The sequence below is a fragment of the Macrotis lagotis genome, chromosome 1 (assembly GCF_037893015.1).
Source record: "Macrotis lagotis isolate mMagLag1 chromosome 1, bilby.v1.9.chrom.fasta, whole genome shotgun sequence".
Classification (NCBI taxonomy): Eukaryota; Metazoa; Chordata; class Mammalia; order Peramelemorphia; family Peramelidae; genus Macrotis; species Macrotis lagotis.
In genome coordinates, this window is record NC_133658.1 from 882,230,529 (window position 1) to 882,245,144 (window position 14,616).

At 51.4% G+C, this 14,616-nt stretch overlaps 2 protein-coding genes across 2 annotated transcripts in view; one reads left to right on the top strand and one right to left on the bottom strand.

Annotated features, from left to right (window-relative positions):
* Positions 1-2,444: 2,444 nt before the first annotated feature.
* UBIAD1 (UbiA prenyltransferase domain containing 1) lies at positions 2,445-9,686 on the bottom strand. Its single transcript, XM_074216943.1, is given in 4 exon segments — positions 2,445-4,785; positions 8,386-8,818; positions 8,820-9,428; positions 9,672-9,686. Coding segments are annotated over 4 exon segments (1,545 nt in total). The 3' UTR covers positions 2,445-4,297.
* Positions 9,687-11,136: 1,450 nt separating this feature from the next.
* Positions 11,137-14,616, top strand: part of MTOR (mechanistic target of rapamycin kinase) — a 110,851-nt gene continuing 107,371 nt past the window's right edge. The window contains exon 1 of the mRNA XM_074218464.1: positions 11,137-11,245. The gene's annotated coding sequence lies outside the window, so the exon portion shown is untranslated. The remainder of the gene's footprint in view (positions 11,246-14,616) is intronic.

A 14,616-nucleotide genomic window follows, 5' to 3' on the forward strand; every position in this document is an offset into this window, starting at 1 on the left:
TTATATGTGAGTGTGTGTGTCCCAAACACCCCTCTACACACACACATCTATGTACACAGCCTATCAATAGCAGCTGAGCTCATTACAACTGGCAGAGAGATTCACATCTAACATTTAATTCAACAAATATTTATTAAGTATGCACTTCTGACACCTGTTGACTGAGTGACCCTGAATAAATTACTTAACTTCAGTGTCCTCAACTGTCTAAAAGGAGTGACCCAGAAGGTGCTGACCAGCACTGGAGGAGAGTCTCTATACTGGCTCCCAATACCAGTGAAATCACTGTCCCAGACCCTCTCCTTTACTATGTTCGAGGCAAGAGGTAAAGTTGAGTAAGGAGATAGAAGGTTGGCCAACACACTGGCTATGACCTCAGACCATTCATTTCACTTTCCTGGACCTGCTTCCTCAACTGTGAAAAGAGAAGACAGGGAAGAAACTTCCAGCTTAGATCTGTGACCCCCCCCATTCCTATGACAAATATGACACAGAAGAGAGGGATATAAGTATGAAACAGAGAGGGGCAGAGAGAGAGAGGCAGAGAATAAAAGAGGAGGAAGAGAGAGACATAGAGACAAATGGAGAGAGACAAAGAGGGAAAGAGGGAAGGACAGAAAGAGATGGAGGCAGAGAAACATCAAGGAGACAAAAAAAGGAGGGAAGGAAGGAGAGGCAGAGACAAAGAGACAGAGACAGAAAGCACACCAACCAGGTTGGGGGGTGGAGAGTCCAGTTGCTAGAGAACAGTCCTACTCACTTCGGAGGTAGTTTTTTTTTTAAGGTTTTTGTAAGGCAATGGGGTTAAGTGGCTTGCCCAAGGCCACACAGCTAGATAATTAAGTGTCTGAGGTCGAATTTGAAACCACTGCTTTATCCACCTCACCACCAAGCCGCCTCCCTGAGGTAGTTCTAAAGGATGGCCCTGAGTCCTTTGCTAAACTCACTACCAACAATCAGGGGAGTTCAGAATGAAATCTCAGACTTCTCAGGAATGGCCCTCTTTCACCCACTGTGGTCCAGTTCCAGAGCAATTGGCATTGGATTGGCTTTGGTAGAGAGCACCCAGAGCTCCCTTATCAACTTCTTTTCCCTCAGTTGCCCCCCAGAAGAGAATCAAGTTGGAGACACTTCCTCTGACTAGGTTTGGTAACTCAGTATAGATCTTTATCTAAGCATTAAGCTAATAGAGTTTGATTAAAGACATGAGTTAGCCATCTTTTGCAACCCACCACAGCTGTGATACTAAAGCTGAAACGTGTTATATTGAAGAAATCATAAATCATTGCTGGTCTTTAGTAAGAAACACACACATGAAACAGGTGAGTGGACTTCAGGACAGATCTCCCTGGTGAAAATACAAAGCTGAGACGATCATTCCCATCATTTTCATCGCCATAAAGGCTAAACCATCTAGATGACACAAGGGAGAGAACCTTAGGTTCAAATCCATCCTTAAACACTTACTAGCTTTATGACTCTGGGGCAAGTCATTTAACCTCTGCTTCCATTTTCCCATCAGTAAAATGAAGCTAATAGTAACATCCATTTCTTTTTTTTTTTTTTGGTTTTTGCAAGGCAAATGGAGTTAAGTGACTTGCCCAAGGCCACACAGCTAGGCAATTAAATGTCTGAGACAGGATTTAAACTCACGTACTACTGACTCCAGGGCTGGTGCTTTATCCACTGTGCCACCTAGCTGCCTTGTAACATCTATTTCTTGTGGGGCGGGGGGGGGGGGGGGGGGGGGGGGGGGGGGGGGTTGTGAAGCTAAAATGAAATATTTGTAAAGCACTTTGCAAAGGCAAAGCACTGACCTCTTTGTGGGAAATGTTTCTGGACATCAAGGTTGATGTATCCTGAGACTGATGTGGAGGATATGTGGGAAAGGGGCCATGGTGACAAATGTAAGCTCCCTGAAGACCAGAACCTTTTGTGTCTTTGAGTTCCTGAGACAGAAGTGTCTCATCAGTGCCTGCTAGGTTGGACTGATTTGAATCAGGTCCTTAGCTTTGAAGCTTTGATTTGATGAGTCACAAAAAAGCTGAATATGAACCCAGATCTTTGTGACTCTAAACTGAGCCCTCCAAAGGAAGAATTCCTAGATTTCTAAATCAAGAATTCTGAAGACACATAAAAATTGCCTCATACATAAGTGTCACCCATCAGGGTACTGTAATTAGTGTTCATGTGTGTGAGGTCCCTTCTAGCTCTCAATTCTTGGACTTTATAATTCTATATGGGACACAGAACAGCCTTCTAGAGGACAAAACTGCAGTATACTCTCTAGACAGGCAGGGCTTGGCTAAGCTTTAAAAGCAAAGTTTGTTAAGCACATTGAATTAAACATGATTTTGGGTTAACACCAATCTATCTCATGTTCCTATCACATGAACCCTAAGAGACCCAATGGAAAAGGGGGCTGGGTAAATGGCAAAGAGAAGCCAGAGACCAGTGATGAGTGAAATTTTTTTTAATGAACAAGACAAAGAAAACGTCACTGAATCAAGGACAGCCATATAAATACATGGTGAGCTGTGTATAAAACTCATTACCAAATTTGGCCTCATCAGAATGTGTATCAAAAATGTATTAAAATCAGCACTAAACTCTATCATGTGAGCTGATGATACAGATGGGCAGGCTGGGCAGATAGTGGTAGCTAACTTGGGGATCAATTGAAGACTCTATCCCTAAACCTCAAGGGAGAAATTCTGAAAGGATGCAGAAGCACCTGCAACTCCACAACTGGGGCATTTCTTTAAAAGGTCTTGGGAAGTCCGAGGAGGACTTCACCCTTTCTCTTTGCTGCTGGTTTGTCCCAGGACCATAAACCTTTGCTAAGTATCTTTAAGAACTTCCTGGTCTCCATATTCTTTTTTTCCTTGTGATGTGATCAACCAGCAGTCAAGTCTGGTGATCTGTGAGATAAACTGGTCTACCAGTTTGGACACAAAAGCTTTAAAGTTGCTGTCAGGATGGGGGAGGGGGTTTACAAATGTTTGGGGTTGGTCATATGAGGCCATTATATCCTAGCAGAGAATGTGGATGAATCCTGGACCATCACATTGCAAGTGAGCAAAAGCAGTCCCAAAACCACCATCTGTCTCAGAGAAATGGAAAAGCTGCCCAGCTGAGCAAAAAGACTGACCTATTTTTAATGTGTCCTTAGCAAACTCCTCTCCTGGCTTCATCTCAAACATCCTATAGTAAAGATGTGTCAAAATTGCATCTGCTTCAAGAGGACAAACTAAATTAGCTGTACCTGGCCTACTCTGGCTCAGAAATGGCCCAATGACCTGACCTGGGAATAAGGAGTTATGTGTCTGGTTTGAGTACCCTGGGGTAGTGAGCAAAGTATCATCTCTTACCAGGAAATCTAGTTACTAAATGCTCATTTTTCCCCCTTCTTGTGGAAACAGGATAAGGGTATTCAAAAGAAATGTTAAAGGGGAGGGAGGGACTGAGTATTGGTGAATGGGAAACAGTATCCTGAATCCCTCCAACAGCCTGCCAAACTGTCATTGCTCCTACAGTTTTTAGGCCAATGATAAGTGAAGCATTTAACCCGGTCTGTCTTTTTAGACATTCCTACAAAGCAAACAGCCATTCTTCGCTTCTCCACACAAACCACCAAAGTGCCCACCTGGGACTGGTTTTTTTTTCCCCTCCTTGTCTCCAACTAGATCATTTGCTAAAGTATCTTTTTTAGTCAACTGCGGCAACTAACAAGAGAGTGATGTGTCGAGGGGCAAACATGTCTGACCGCTCCCTCCAGGCTATGAATGACAACTTTCTCAGCCCTGTTCGGGACCAGAGTGAAAAGATAAGAGACTGGCACTATCCATGTTAATTGAGCCTGCTTCTACCCATCAACATACAAGATCAAGATCGGTAAGAAAATATAGCTTAAATAAGAATTGTAAGAAAAACCCAGTAATTATGGTTCTAATTGAAGGGAGATGGTGAGGGGAGAGGCTAAGTGACAGAGAGCCTCTTAACAGTCATATGGAAGGGGCAGCTTCATTTCAAAGCGACCTGACACTGCCCTCTAGTGGAAGCTGTGAACAGAGCAAGCACCTAGATCACTGATGTCCATCATTCAAATAAAATTCTTTCTAAGGATTGTGAGAAAACATGGGTAGCGTATCAAGAGTCTGTTACTCCAAAAGCGCAAAAGGTCACCAAACACCAGTCTGCTCTCAGATTCTCTGGTTTCAACACTGAGCCAGGGAATCACATTCCACTGAAAAGGAAACAAGGGTTTTGCAGAGGGCAGTGGAAAGCCCTGGTCCCTTTAGAGTTTGGGCAGAGAGCCTGCTGGTGCCAGGATGATGCCAAAGACATAGAAGAGCCCCAGCAGGAGGTTGAGTTTGGCAGTCCTCTGTGGCAATTTGTTGAAGGTCTGGCTTCTGAATTGTCTCTCAAGTGAAAAGGCCATGGGAATGGTGAGCAGAGGCAGCGCCATGCTGATGGTATATCGTGTGGCCAAGATGCTGAAGATTAGGTAAGGCAGGAAAAGCAGGGTGTTGTAGAGGATGTAGGAGAAGGTGGGACCGATAAGAATAGCAAGGGTGACGATGCCGGCCTCTCTGTCAGACTCCATGTCCCTGGTGTTGTTGGAATGGAGAATGGCCTCGGTGCTGAGAGCCAAGGGGATGGCGTAGATCAGTGGGAAGATGGCCAGGGACCCCACCTGCACAGCATAGGCGAACATAACGGCCAGTGGACCAAAGGTGATGAGGATGACCAGGTCACCCAAAGCCACATATTTGAATCCAATTCCTATGGCCAGAAAACAAAGAGATAACATGAAATCAAAGCCTGCTACAAAAGAAAAAAACAGAATAATTCATCTCACTCTTACTGTCAAAAGTCAAGAAGCTTTTATAAGGGAAGGGCAAAAGAAACAGGAACTTGAAGCAGGACAGTAAGCCCTGCAATCAGTTCTCTCCTCAACAGTGGCAAAGGCAAATTTGGTTTGTTCTCAGATACAGAAAAGGGGTAGAAAGATTACTAATTATTCTGTTTTTAAGTAAATCCCTTGTAGACATAACTTAACAAACCTTTATTAAGTGTCCACTCTGTTTAGGATACCCCATTATATGCTAAATGAGAGTGCCACAGAGGTACCAACTTCTCCAAGCCTTAGCTGCCTCATCTGAGGCATCCAGGTCTGCACTGTACAAAGGACACCAGGCCTGGAGGCAGGACCTGACCTGAGTTCAAAGCCTGCTAGCTGTGTGATCCAGTGCAAGTGACTTTATTTCTGTCTGCCTCTAATTTCCTCAACTCTAAAGTAGAGATAACAGCAACTACCTCCCTGAGTAATAAATATTTAAAATGAACTTTAACACAGTGCCTGGGTCTATATAAATGTTAGCCATCATTCACCACCACTACCAGCAGCAGCAGCATCTGCAAAATGAGAAGACTGGAGTAGAGGACCCCAAGATCTCTTCCAGCCATTGAAACTAGGACTGTGAGCTTAATGCTTCTTTCCAAGCCCCCACGGTGTGTAATCACCACAGTACCTTCTCCCTATTCTGCTGGCACCAGGGTCAGGAGAGAGTTTTCATCTCTGGACATGCCCACCACCTTCAGCAAGGGTTGTTCCTATTTCCCCCTAATCCCCAGGCCCCTCTGAAACAAACAATAAGGAACAGCCCAAACAGAATGCCTCTGAACCCCTGGAGCTCTAGGGCTGCTGACTTAAGAGTTGGAATCGCCCACAAAAGCCACATTCACTGGCAGGCTTTCCAGGCTTGGCTCCTTCCTAGATGGACATTTCCTCTCTCTTTAGATTCCCTGAGGCCAGGAGGAAATTACACTTCCTTACCCTCCATCAGCCAGCTTTGAAGAGCAGCCCCGGGGTTCTCCATAATTCTAAATGACTCAAGCTATCTATCACTTTGTGTTTGTGAGTCATTTATATTACATCTAACCACTGCAGCAGACCAGGAGGTCCACCTTCCACAGTCAAAGCCATGATGATCAGCCTAAGAATACATGCTGAGGTAAGCCTAGAAAATCACAGAAAAAGTCTAACCATCTGCATTCATCTTTGCCTTTTGTCCTCCTAATACTGGATAAGAACAAAATCAGTGCCATTTCATTTTCTCCTTCTTGTGGGCTCTAAGTTCAACCTCTGGTCTTGCTACATTTAAAAAAAAAAAGGCAGCAACAAGTCAACACAAGCGCTCCTTAAATGTGACACAGTATCATGACAAAAACTATATTTGGGAAGCAAGCTCAGCCAAAGAGCTTGGCAGGATTCCTAAAGATGTTGTTAGCCCTTCATTTTCAAAAAAGACCAGTGATATCATATGTTGAACATAAATTGGATTTAAGAAAGGCAAAGTTGCACAAAGTCATCAGCCTCAGTCCCTTCTGGAGTCACCATAGTTCAGTGACAAGACAAAAATCAGGATGACTGGTGATGTCCTGTGATGTAGTGGATGACCTTGGTGTCTCTGACATCTGACCAAGTGCCACAGCACCTGCTTTGGCCACTTCTGTAGCTGTTGAAACAAATTCTTCTCCTATTCCACCAGGAAAAACCTTTATATGCATGAGGTACAGACCCCTAACTCAACAACAAGTTCAAGGCCTGTCAGCTACCTTCAACCTAGTTTAGCCTGTAAATGGGCTGTTCAAGGAGGATGTGAGGGCTGAGTCTTTTTTAGGGGTACTCACCTAATTTACCCAGCTCTTACCAGTGGCTCCAAGAAGCTGTAGCATGTGCAGCAGCCAACCCCAGTTTAAAAGCAAAATTCATAGATGTAGACACATAGATCAGGCCTACAGCAGGTCTCTCAAACTCTTGCCATCTCTCAGCCCTCCTCGTGTCTAAGGCAGGCAGGATTCCTGCCCTCCAGACAGACCTCAGTTCTGACTATGGAAGCCTGATTAATCACTTCTGCTCCAAAGCAGAACCCCACTGCTTTGCAAAGAAAAGAAAAGAAAGATCAAGGAGAACTTTTTTTTATTTTATTTTTTTAGGTTTTGCCAGGCAATGAATGGGGTTAAGTGGCTTGCCCGAGGCCACACGGCTAGGTAATTATTAAGCGTCTGAGATCACATTTGAACTCAGGACCTCCTGACTCCAGGACCAGTGCTCTATCCACTGCACCACCTAGCCCCCCCACCCCAGGGGAATGTTTTCTGGGATCAGAGTTGGATTCCTAAAGTGGTTGTTTCATGACTTTCAAAAGTAACTCCCTGGGGCAGCTAGGTGGTGCAGTGGATAGTGCACTGGCCTTGGAGTTAGGAGTATGTGAGTTCCAATCTGACCTCAGATGCTTAATAATTACCTAGTCGTGCGGCCTCGGGCAAGCCACTTAACCCCATTGCCTTGAAAAAATAAAAAAAAAAAAGTAACTCCCTTAGAATTGTAATCATTAAGCATCCTGTGGATCTCCCTGGTGTTTTCAGGTTACCAGCTGTCTCAGGAAGTGAGAAGAGGTCAGCAAGTGGAGCATGTGGAGTCCCTCTAAGGAACGTCCACATAAGAGAAAAGACTTTGGTCCTGGGGATCTGGGAGGTGGCACCTCCTGCTGCAAATCCCTTCTGTCAGGAGCCTTAGGGATGCTTCGAACCAAGATCCTGACATGACATCAGTAGATCCTCAAGACCAGCATGGAGAAATGACTGGTCTGGGTCCCCTTCCTCACCACCTGGAGGTGGTCAGTGCTGCCCCTTCCTCTCACTGCCTGGGTGGTCAGCGCTGCCCCTCCTCATGCCTGGGCTGGCGGTGGTCCCTCCTCACCCCTGGGTGGTCAGGTCAGCGCCGCCCCCTCCTCACCCCGGGCCGGGCAGGGCAGCGCCGCCCCCTCCTCACCCCTGGCCGGGCAGGTCAGCGCCGCCCCCTCCTCACCCCGGGCCGGGCAGGTCAGCGCCGCCCCCTCCTCACCCCGGGCCGGGCAGGGCAGCGCCGCCCCCTCCTCACCCCGGGCCGGGCAGCGGGCCCCCTCCTCACCCCTGGCCCGGCAGGTCAGCGCCGCCCCCTCCTCACCCCTGCCCGGGCAGCGGGCCCCCTCCTCACCCCGGGCCGGGCAGGGCAGCGCCGCCCCCTCCTCACCCCTGCCCGGGCCGGGCAGGGCAGCGCCGCCCCCTCCTCACCCCTGGCCGGGCAGCGGGCCCCCTCCTCACCCCGGGCCGGGCAGCGGGCCCCCTCCTCACCCCTGGCCCGGCAGGTCAGCGCCGCCCCCTCCTCACCCCGGGCCGGGCAGGTCAGCGCCGCCCCCTCCTCAGCCCTGCCCGGGCAGCGGGCCCCCTCCTCACCCCGGGCCGGGCAGGGCAGCGCCGCCCCCTCCTCACCCCGGGCCGGGCAGGGCAGCGCCGCCCCCTCCTCACCCCTGCCCGGGCAGTGGGCCCCCTCCTCACCTCCCGTGTAGAGGAAGGAGCCGGAGAGGCCTCCGAAGAAGATGAGCGCCAGGTGCTCGAGCCTGAGCGCCGACAGGCAGTAGAGGCCGGCGGCGCACAGGCAGCCCAGCGTGTAGAGGGCCACGCCGAAGCGCACCACGTCCCGCGGCTCCAGGATGCGGTCCACCAGCGTGCGGTCGTCGCTCTTCTTGTGGTCGATGCCCTTGGAGAAGTCGTAGTAGGTGTTGACCAGGTTGCCGGCGCCGTGCACGGCCAGCACGGCCACGGCGCTGCCCAGCAGCAGGCCCGGCTGCAGCGCGCCCTGGGCCCGGTAGGCCAGCGCGCTGCCCAGCGCCACGGGGCTCAGCGAGGCGCTGAAGCTCCAGGGCCGCAGCGCCAGCACGTACGAGGCGCACTTGTGGCGCCAGCGGCGCGGGCCGGGGCCGCCCCCGGGCCTGTCCTGGGGCCCGTCCCCGGGCCTGTCCTCGGGGCCCGCCCCCGGGCCCGTCCTCGGGGCCCGCCTGGATGCTGATCCTCTCGGCCGGGCCCGGGGCCGCCATGCGGGCGGGGGGCGGGCCGGCGCCCGTGGAGGGGCTGCGGGGAGCACGCGGGGGGCGGGCCGGCGGGGAGCTCGGAGCCGCCTCCCGGCCTCCCGGGCCCCGAGGCGACAGAGGCGAGGCCGGCGCCGCGGCCCGCCCCGTCTTCCGGTCACCCGGGCTCCGGGTCACGGGCGAGGCCGGCGCCGGCCTCGGCCCTGTCCGCCAGCCGCGGAGGCCGCCATGTTGTGCGCCGGCCTTTCCGGGCCGGGCGGAAACCGGCTCCCCGAGCACTTGGGGGCCGGGAAGGAAAGCCCCGCCCGGCTCCTCCTCCCTCTCCCCCCGGAGCGCGCCTCCCGCTCCTGACCGTGAACTTGGGCTCGGCCGTGCGCTCGCTGCCCGCCAGCCCTGCTCCCGCGGCTTCGCGCCCGTGGGGCCCCGGTGACCCCGACCGCGCCGGCTTGCTGTGCTCCATTGGTTCCCGGCAGCTCGGCACGTGCCGCTTCGCTCAGGCGCCGAGTAAATGGGCTTTTCATTACACGAAGAAAGCCCGAGAGGGGAAGTGACCCGCCCAGGGTCATAGCAACGGGAGTCGAATTGCAGGTCTCACTTCCCAATCTAGTCCTCTTTCCATTGCCTCCCCGAGGCCCGCGGAAAAAGAGGAATGGTCTCAGAGTTGGCAAAGGTAGAGACCCCCGTGGCCCTAAATCCGGTTGAGCCGATGCCTTTCTGGAAGACTGAAGAGGAGCTTCCATTCTAACCCTGGCTCACATGAGCGGATTCCATCACCAGGTCTTGGTTCTTTTCTTCCTCTTTACTTTTTAATGCTTGCGTTCATTCAGAATAAGAGGCTTCATGGAGCCTCTCCATCCTCTTTACTCTTTTATTTTTTATTTTTTAGGATTTTGCTAGGCAATGGGTTGAAGTGGCTTGCCCAAGGCTACACAACTAGGTAATTATTAAGTGTCTGAGTCACATTTGAACTCAGGTCCCCCTGACTGCAGGGCACTGCTCTATCCACCGCACCACCTAGCCGCCCTCTTCTTTATTTTTTAAAATGCATGCATTCATTCAAAATGAGAGCTTGATGGAGTATCTCAAACTTCTCCCACCTTGATATTCTTTGAGAGAAAAATCTCATGCTAAATTCGCACATTATCCCAAACTTCTACCTTGTTATTTTTTTGAGAGAAAAATCTACTCGTGCTAAATTCACACATTACACATGGAAGAGGATCTGGGGCAGAGACATCAATTAGAGGAAAACAAGCACATGTATCCTGACAAAATCCGGGTGACTTTGGAAGGAGTCGGGGAGCAAGTGCGGTGAGGCGTGGGCATGGGTGCCTTGGTGGCCTTTGATCTGCACCCCTAGAAATATCCACAGTAATAAGATCACAGAAGCCAAAGGAAGACAGTGGGACATGGAGATTGTGTAGGGGAGGAATCCAAAGCAAGGAGAAGATGAAGCCCCATAAAGCGATCGTGACCAGCCTCGGCCTTTCCATGCTGGCATGTTGTGCCCGTTCTGCAGATGCAGGGGCTGGGGGCGCATGCTACAGCTTCTAATTGTCACAGCCCGAATTCAAGCCCAAGTCCAGCTCACCCCCCCCACCACCACCCGGCTCTTGCACGCTGCCCTTCTAGGCAGAGCCGAGAGCGCGGGAATGGGGATGCGTAAGGCAAGCCGCCAGGTCCGGAGCGGGGTCTGTGCGGGCAAGCGGCACACCCGGGACCGCGGTGAAGCCGCCTGGGGCTCCGGGGCTCACTCCGCATGTAAAAGCCTGCAGCGTGGGGACACGAGGGACGCCGGGAGGGCGGGGCGGGCTGAGGGTGCGCGGCTGTGACTCAAGTTCAAGTGCGGAGAGCCCCCCCCCCCAGGGGCGTGGAGGCGGGGCCGGCCCTCCTGCCACTCCAGAGGAGGCGGTACCAGGGAGAGCTGCCCCGTGGTCTAGGGGGCTTATTTCAACGCAGCACGTCCTGGAAGCCGGGTCGGAAGTGGCCCGGGCGGCTAACTCACCGCTGATTGGCCTGTGCGAAAGTTGTTCGGGCCGACGCTGGCCTGTCACTGGATACCTGGTTTGTCCATTTGAACTAGTCCCGCCTCCGGAGGGGACCGGGTTCCAGAACGTCCCTCCTCCTCCTCTGCCACTGGCCGCTCTCCCCGTCCATCTCCGCTCCCGCTCCGTCGGTTGGCTGGCGCGTCCGGTGCCCCGCCCTTCCCCACCCGGCTCGGAGGGCAGCCGGGAGGGAAGGCGGGCGGTGCTGGGGGTGAGGGGGTTCCGGAGCGGCGGCGGCGGCGGCGGCCCCGGCTGGAGGCGAGGCCGCGAGTCCCGCGAGGCACGGTGAGTCTGGAGCCCGCATCCGCCTCCCACTGCGCGCCCCCGGGCTCCGCGAGGCCCCCCGGGGCCCGGCCCTCCCTGCCGGGCCTTCACCACAAACACCCCGGCACGAGGGCCGGCCCCAGCGCCAGGGACCCCCGGAAGCCCCCCCGCGGGGGGCCGTCGCCCCGGCAGCCTTCTGGAGACGCAGACTGGAGAGGAAGGATGCCGCCTGCCCCCCCACCGCAGGGAACTGAAAATGGCCCGGGGAGACCCGGCGAGACCCGGCGGGGGACCCAGCCCCAGAGCCCGGCCCCAGAGTCCGGCCCGGGGTTATGGGATAATGAGCTCGTGGGACATGGTGGGGGGTCGCTGGTTTGGGGAGAAGGGCCAGACTGGAAGAGCTGGGGGAGAATCCCCTGCCCCGAGATTCCCATCCTGCACCCACAGCCCCCCACTTCAGTAGACCGCCCCAGCCCCCCCCCCCGGCTGTCAGATGTGAACTGGCTGGACTCCGGGGGCCCTTGGAGCTCCAGGAGTGCCCAGGCCCCATGCTAGGGAGGTTCTTGCGCAGTTCTTCAAGTTTCTGAAGGACTGTCGTGTCATTCTCAAATGAGAATGAGAAAACTTCTGCTATCCCTGGAGGGCTTCAGGGGAGCAGGGGATGTTTAGTTAGGGCTTGCCGTCTTTAGTCAGTGAAAGATGAATTAGATGATCTCTCAACCCCTGCCCCGAGAGTCCATAAACATCATAGGTCCTACTTCAGTAACACTTTGTAGAAATGACTCTGGATGTACCCTCTACCACAGACTACTCTAAAAACAAACTAAGGGTGCATTCTAGGATCTACCTAAATTGAACATTATACTGGAGAACTGAAGTGGTTTTGCCTTAAAGAAAAACAGTCAGGGGCGGCTGGGTGGCACAGTGGATAGAGCACCAGTCCTGAAGTCAGGAGTACCAGAATTCAAATCCGTCCTCAGACACTTAATAATGACCTAGCTGGGTGGCCTTGGGCAAGCCACTTAACCCCATTGCCTTGCAAAACCTAAAAAAAAAACAGTCTTGGGGTAGGTCAGTTACTATATGTCACAGAGCAGAAAGATTAAATTTTTTTGCATGACTTGAGAGCAGAGAATCGGGAGTGGAGTGTCAGAATTTTTAGGAGATAGGTGATAGGTTCAGTATTGGGAAGAGCTGATCAGAAAGCTGGCTGACCAGGGATTGGGCACTGCTTTAGGATTGAAGACCACTATGGAGTGGGTAGTACAAATGAGATTAAACTCATTTTACAGGTAAGAAAGACGGATGTTCTAGAACAGGGTCAGGGAACCTCCAGTCTGTGGACCATATTGGTCTGGCAGGTGAGCATTCAAAATTCAATACATCTAGAAGCTTTTTAGGGGTGAATTTAAAGTTTGACCAAATATAGCCCTCAAATGATGTTATAAATATCCAAATGATCTGACAGAAAAAAGGCTTGCCACTATTGTTCTACTTGGTTTTGGTTTGTGGGACAGTAGACTTGAGTAATTTGCCCAAGGTCACACAGATAGTATTACATGTCTGAGTCAAATTTGAACTCAGATCCTCTTGATTCCAGAGCCTGTGCTTCTCTACTGCGCCACCAACTGTCCCCAGAGATAGAGACTTAGTTCGAGGCTTTGTTTCCAATTGTATTACTTAGCACACACTGTAAAGTAATGAGTTCCCTGTCCCCTGGGAGTATTTAAGCAGAGGCTAGGTTGTTGTTTCTGGCATTTATGTTTCTCAGAATTCAAGATGAAAGGGGCCACCTAATCCAACAATCCCCTCCATGGCATATCCAAGCCAACAAACATCTTTAGACAACGTTTTTACCTGGGCTTGCAGACTCACTGAGGCTCAGTTTAAGGGTCTTGCCCAAAAAAATCTACTCAGATTATCTCCCATTTTCTTCCCTGAGTACATATTCTACTCCCTACCTGAACATAAACTGAGGGCAGGAATGATTTCTTTTGTCTTCACCTCCCAAGTGCCCAGCACACTGCCTAACTTATAGGAGACACTTAACATTTGTTTGTTTAAATGGAATTGATGATCTCTAATGAGAGGGGACCTACTCCCAAGAAGGCAGTGACTTAGATGAACTCGGAAGCCCCTTCCAACTCTTGAGAACCTGCTTCAGAGAAGCAGACCCATCCTGTACCCATAGCTCCCATCTCACCAAGGCAAGGTCAAAATGGGTACCAGATTTAGACATAAAGGGTGACACCATAAGCCAATTAGGAGAACAAGGAATAGTCTATGTCACATCTATGGAATGGGGGTTCTTCTGAGAATTTCAGAGATAGAATTCTTGTAAAATTCTACATCTGTCTAATCTCACTACTTCAGAATCCCCTTATCAGCTCACCTGCCTCCCTGGCCAGACCCCTTCTCCACTAGATCAACCTCTCTTGGGCCCACTCCCCAGAAAATAGACTCATGAAGACTTCTGCTTGTGAATAGGTCATGGGACCCTAGATCTGGAGCTAGAAGGGGTCTTAGAGTTCATCAAGTCTTACCTCTTCATTTTATAGGTAGAGAGCACAGAGCGGAGTTTAAGTGATTTTCCCAATGTCACACAGCTAGTCAGTATTGGGATTAAAGCCCAAGTTTTCCTGGTATCCACCACACTATGCTTCATGCTCTAGTCCATTTAGGTCAGTTCTTTGTAGTGGACATGATGGTCATTTGGGAGAGAGGAAGACTAAGGGGCCTCTGTTCTTGGGAAGGTACTCAGAATTAGGAGTGCTATAGTTTCCCCCACTAGTCTCAGGCCTAGGAACCCATGGTATTTTGTAATGTACTTTGCAGTTATTAATATGTCATGACTTCCTTTGTTTTCTCTGCAGAGAAATGATATGAGCTTGACTCTCTTGCCTTCAACGAAACTTAGATGTGGTCAGACTCTTAAAATCAATAGTTTGGAAGTCTAACATATCTTACACCTCTTGGGGATGCCTGCTTCAGAAAGTCAGAAATGGTCATTTGGTCAAACTTCTTGACTTCAGGATATCTCTACAGAACTAAGAAAGTTTTCTGGGCCTTTATTCTGCAGAGTCCCCAGGGGAATCTTCACTTGCTGCCATTTGGGGGTAGACCTTGCTAAAATCCTGTACTGAGCTTTCCAGGGTCTGCACTGGTCTTTCTTGAGGACACGGGGTTATGATGTCATCACCGAATTTGGCTCATTGAGGGGGGTGGAGGAGGGAGGACTGCTGGCAGCTTTGGGCCCTCAGGCAGAGAGCTCCAACCAGCCCGAGTGACAGCCCAGCTGGTGGAAATGTGACGTTAGGGAGAGATCACTGGACCTGGAGTCAGGAGGCCTTGCTTTGACATTCACTAGTTCTGTTTGAGCTTGGACAGGAAGC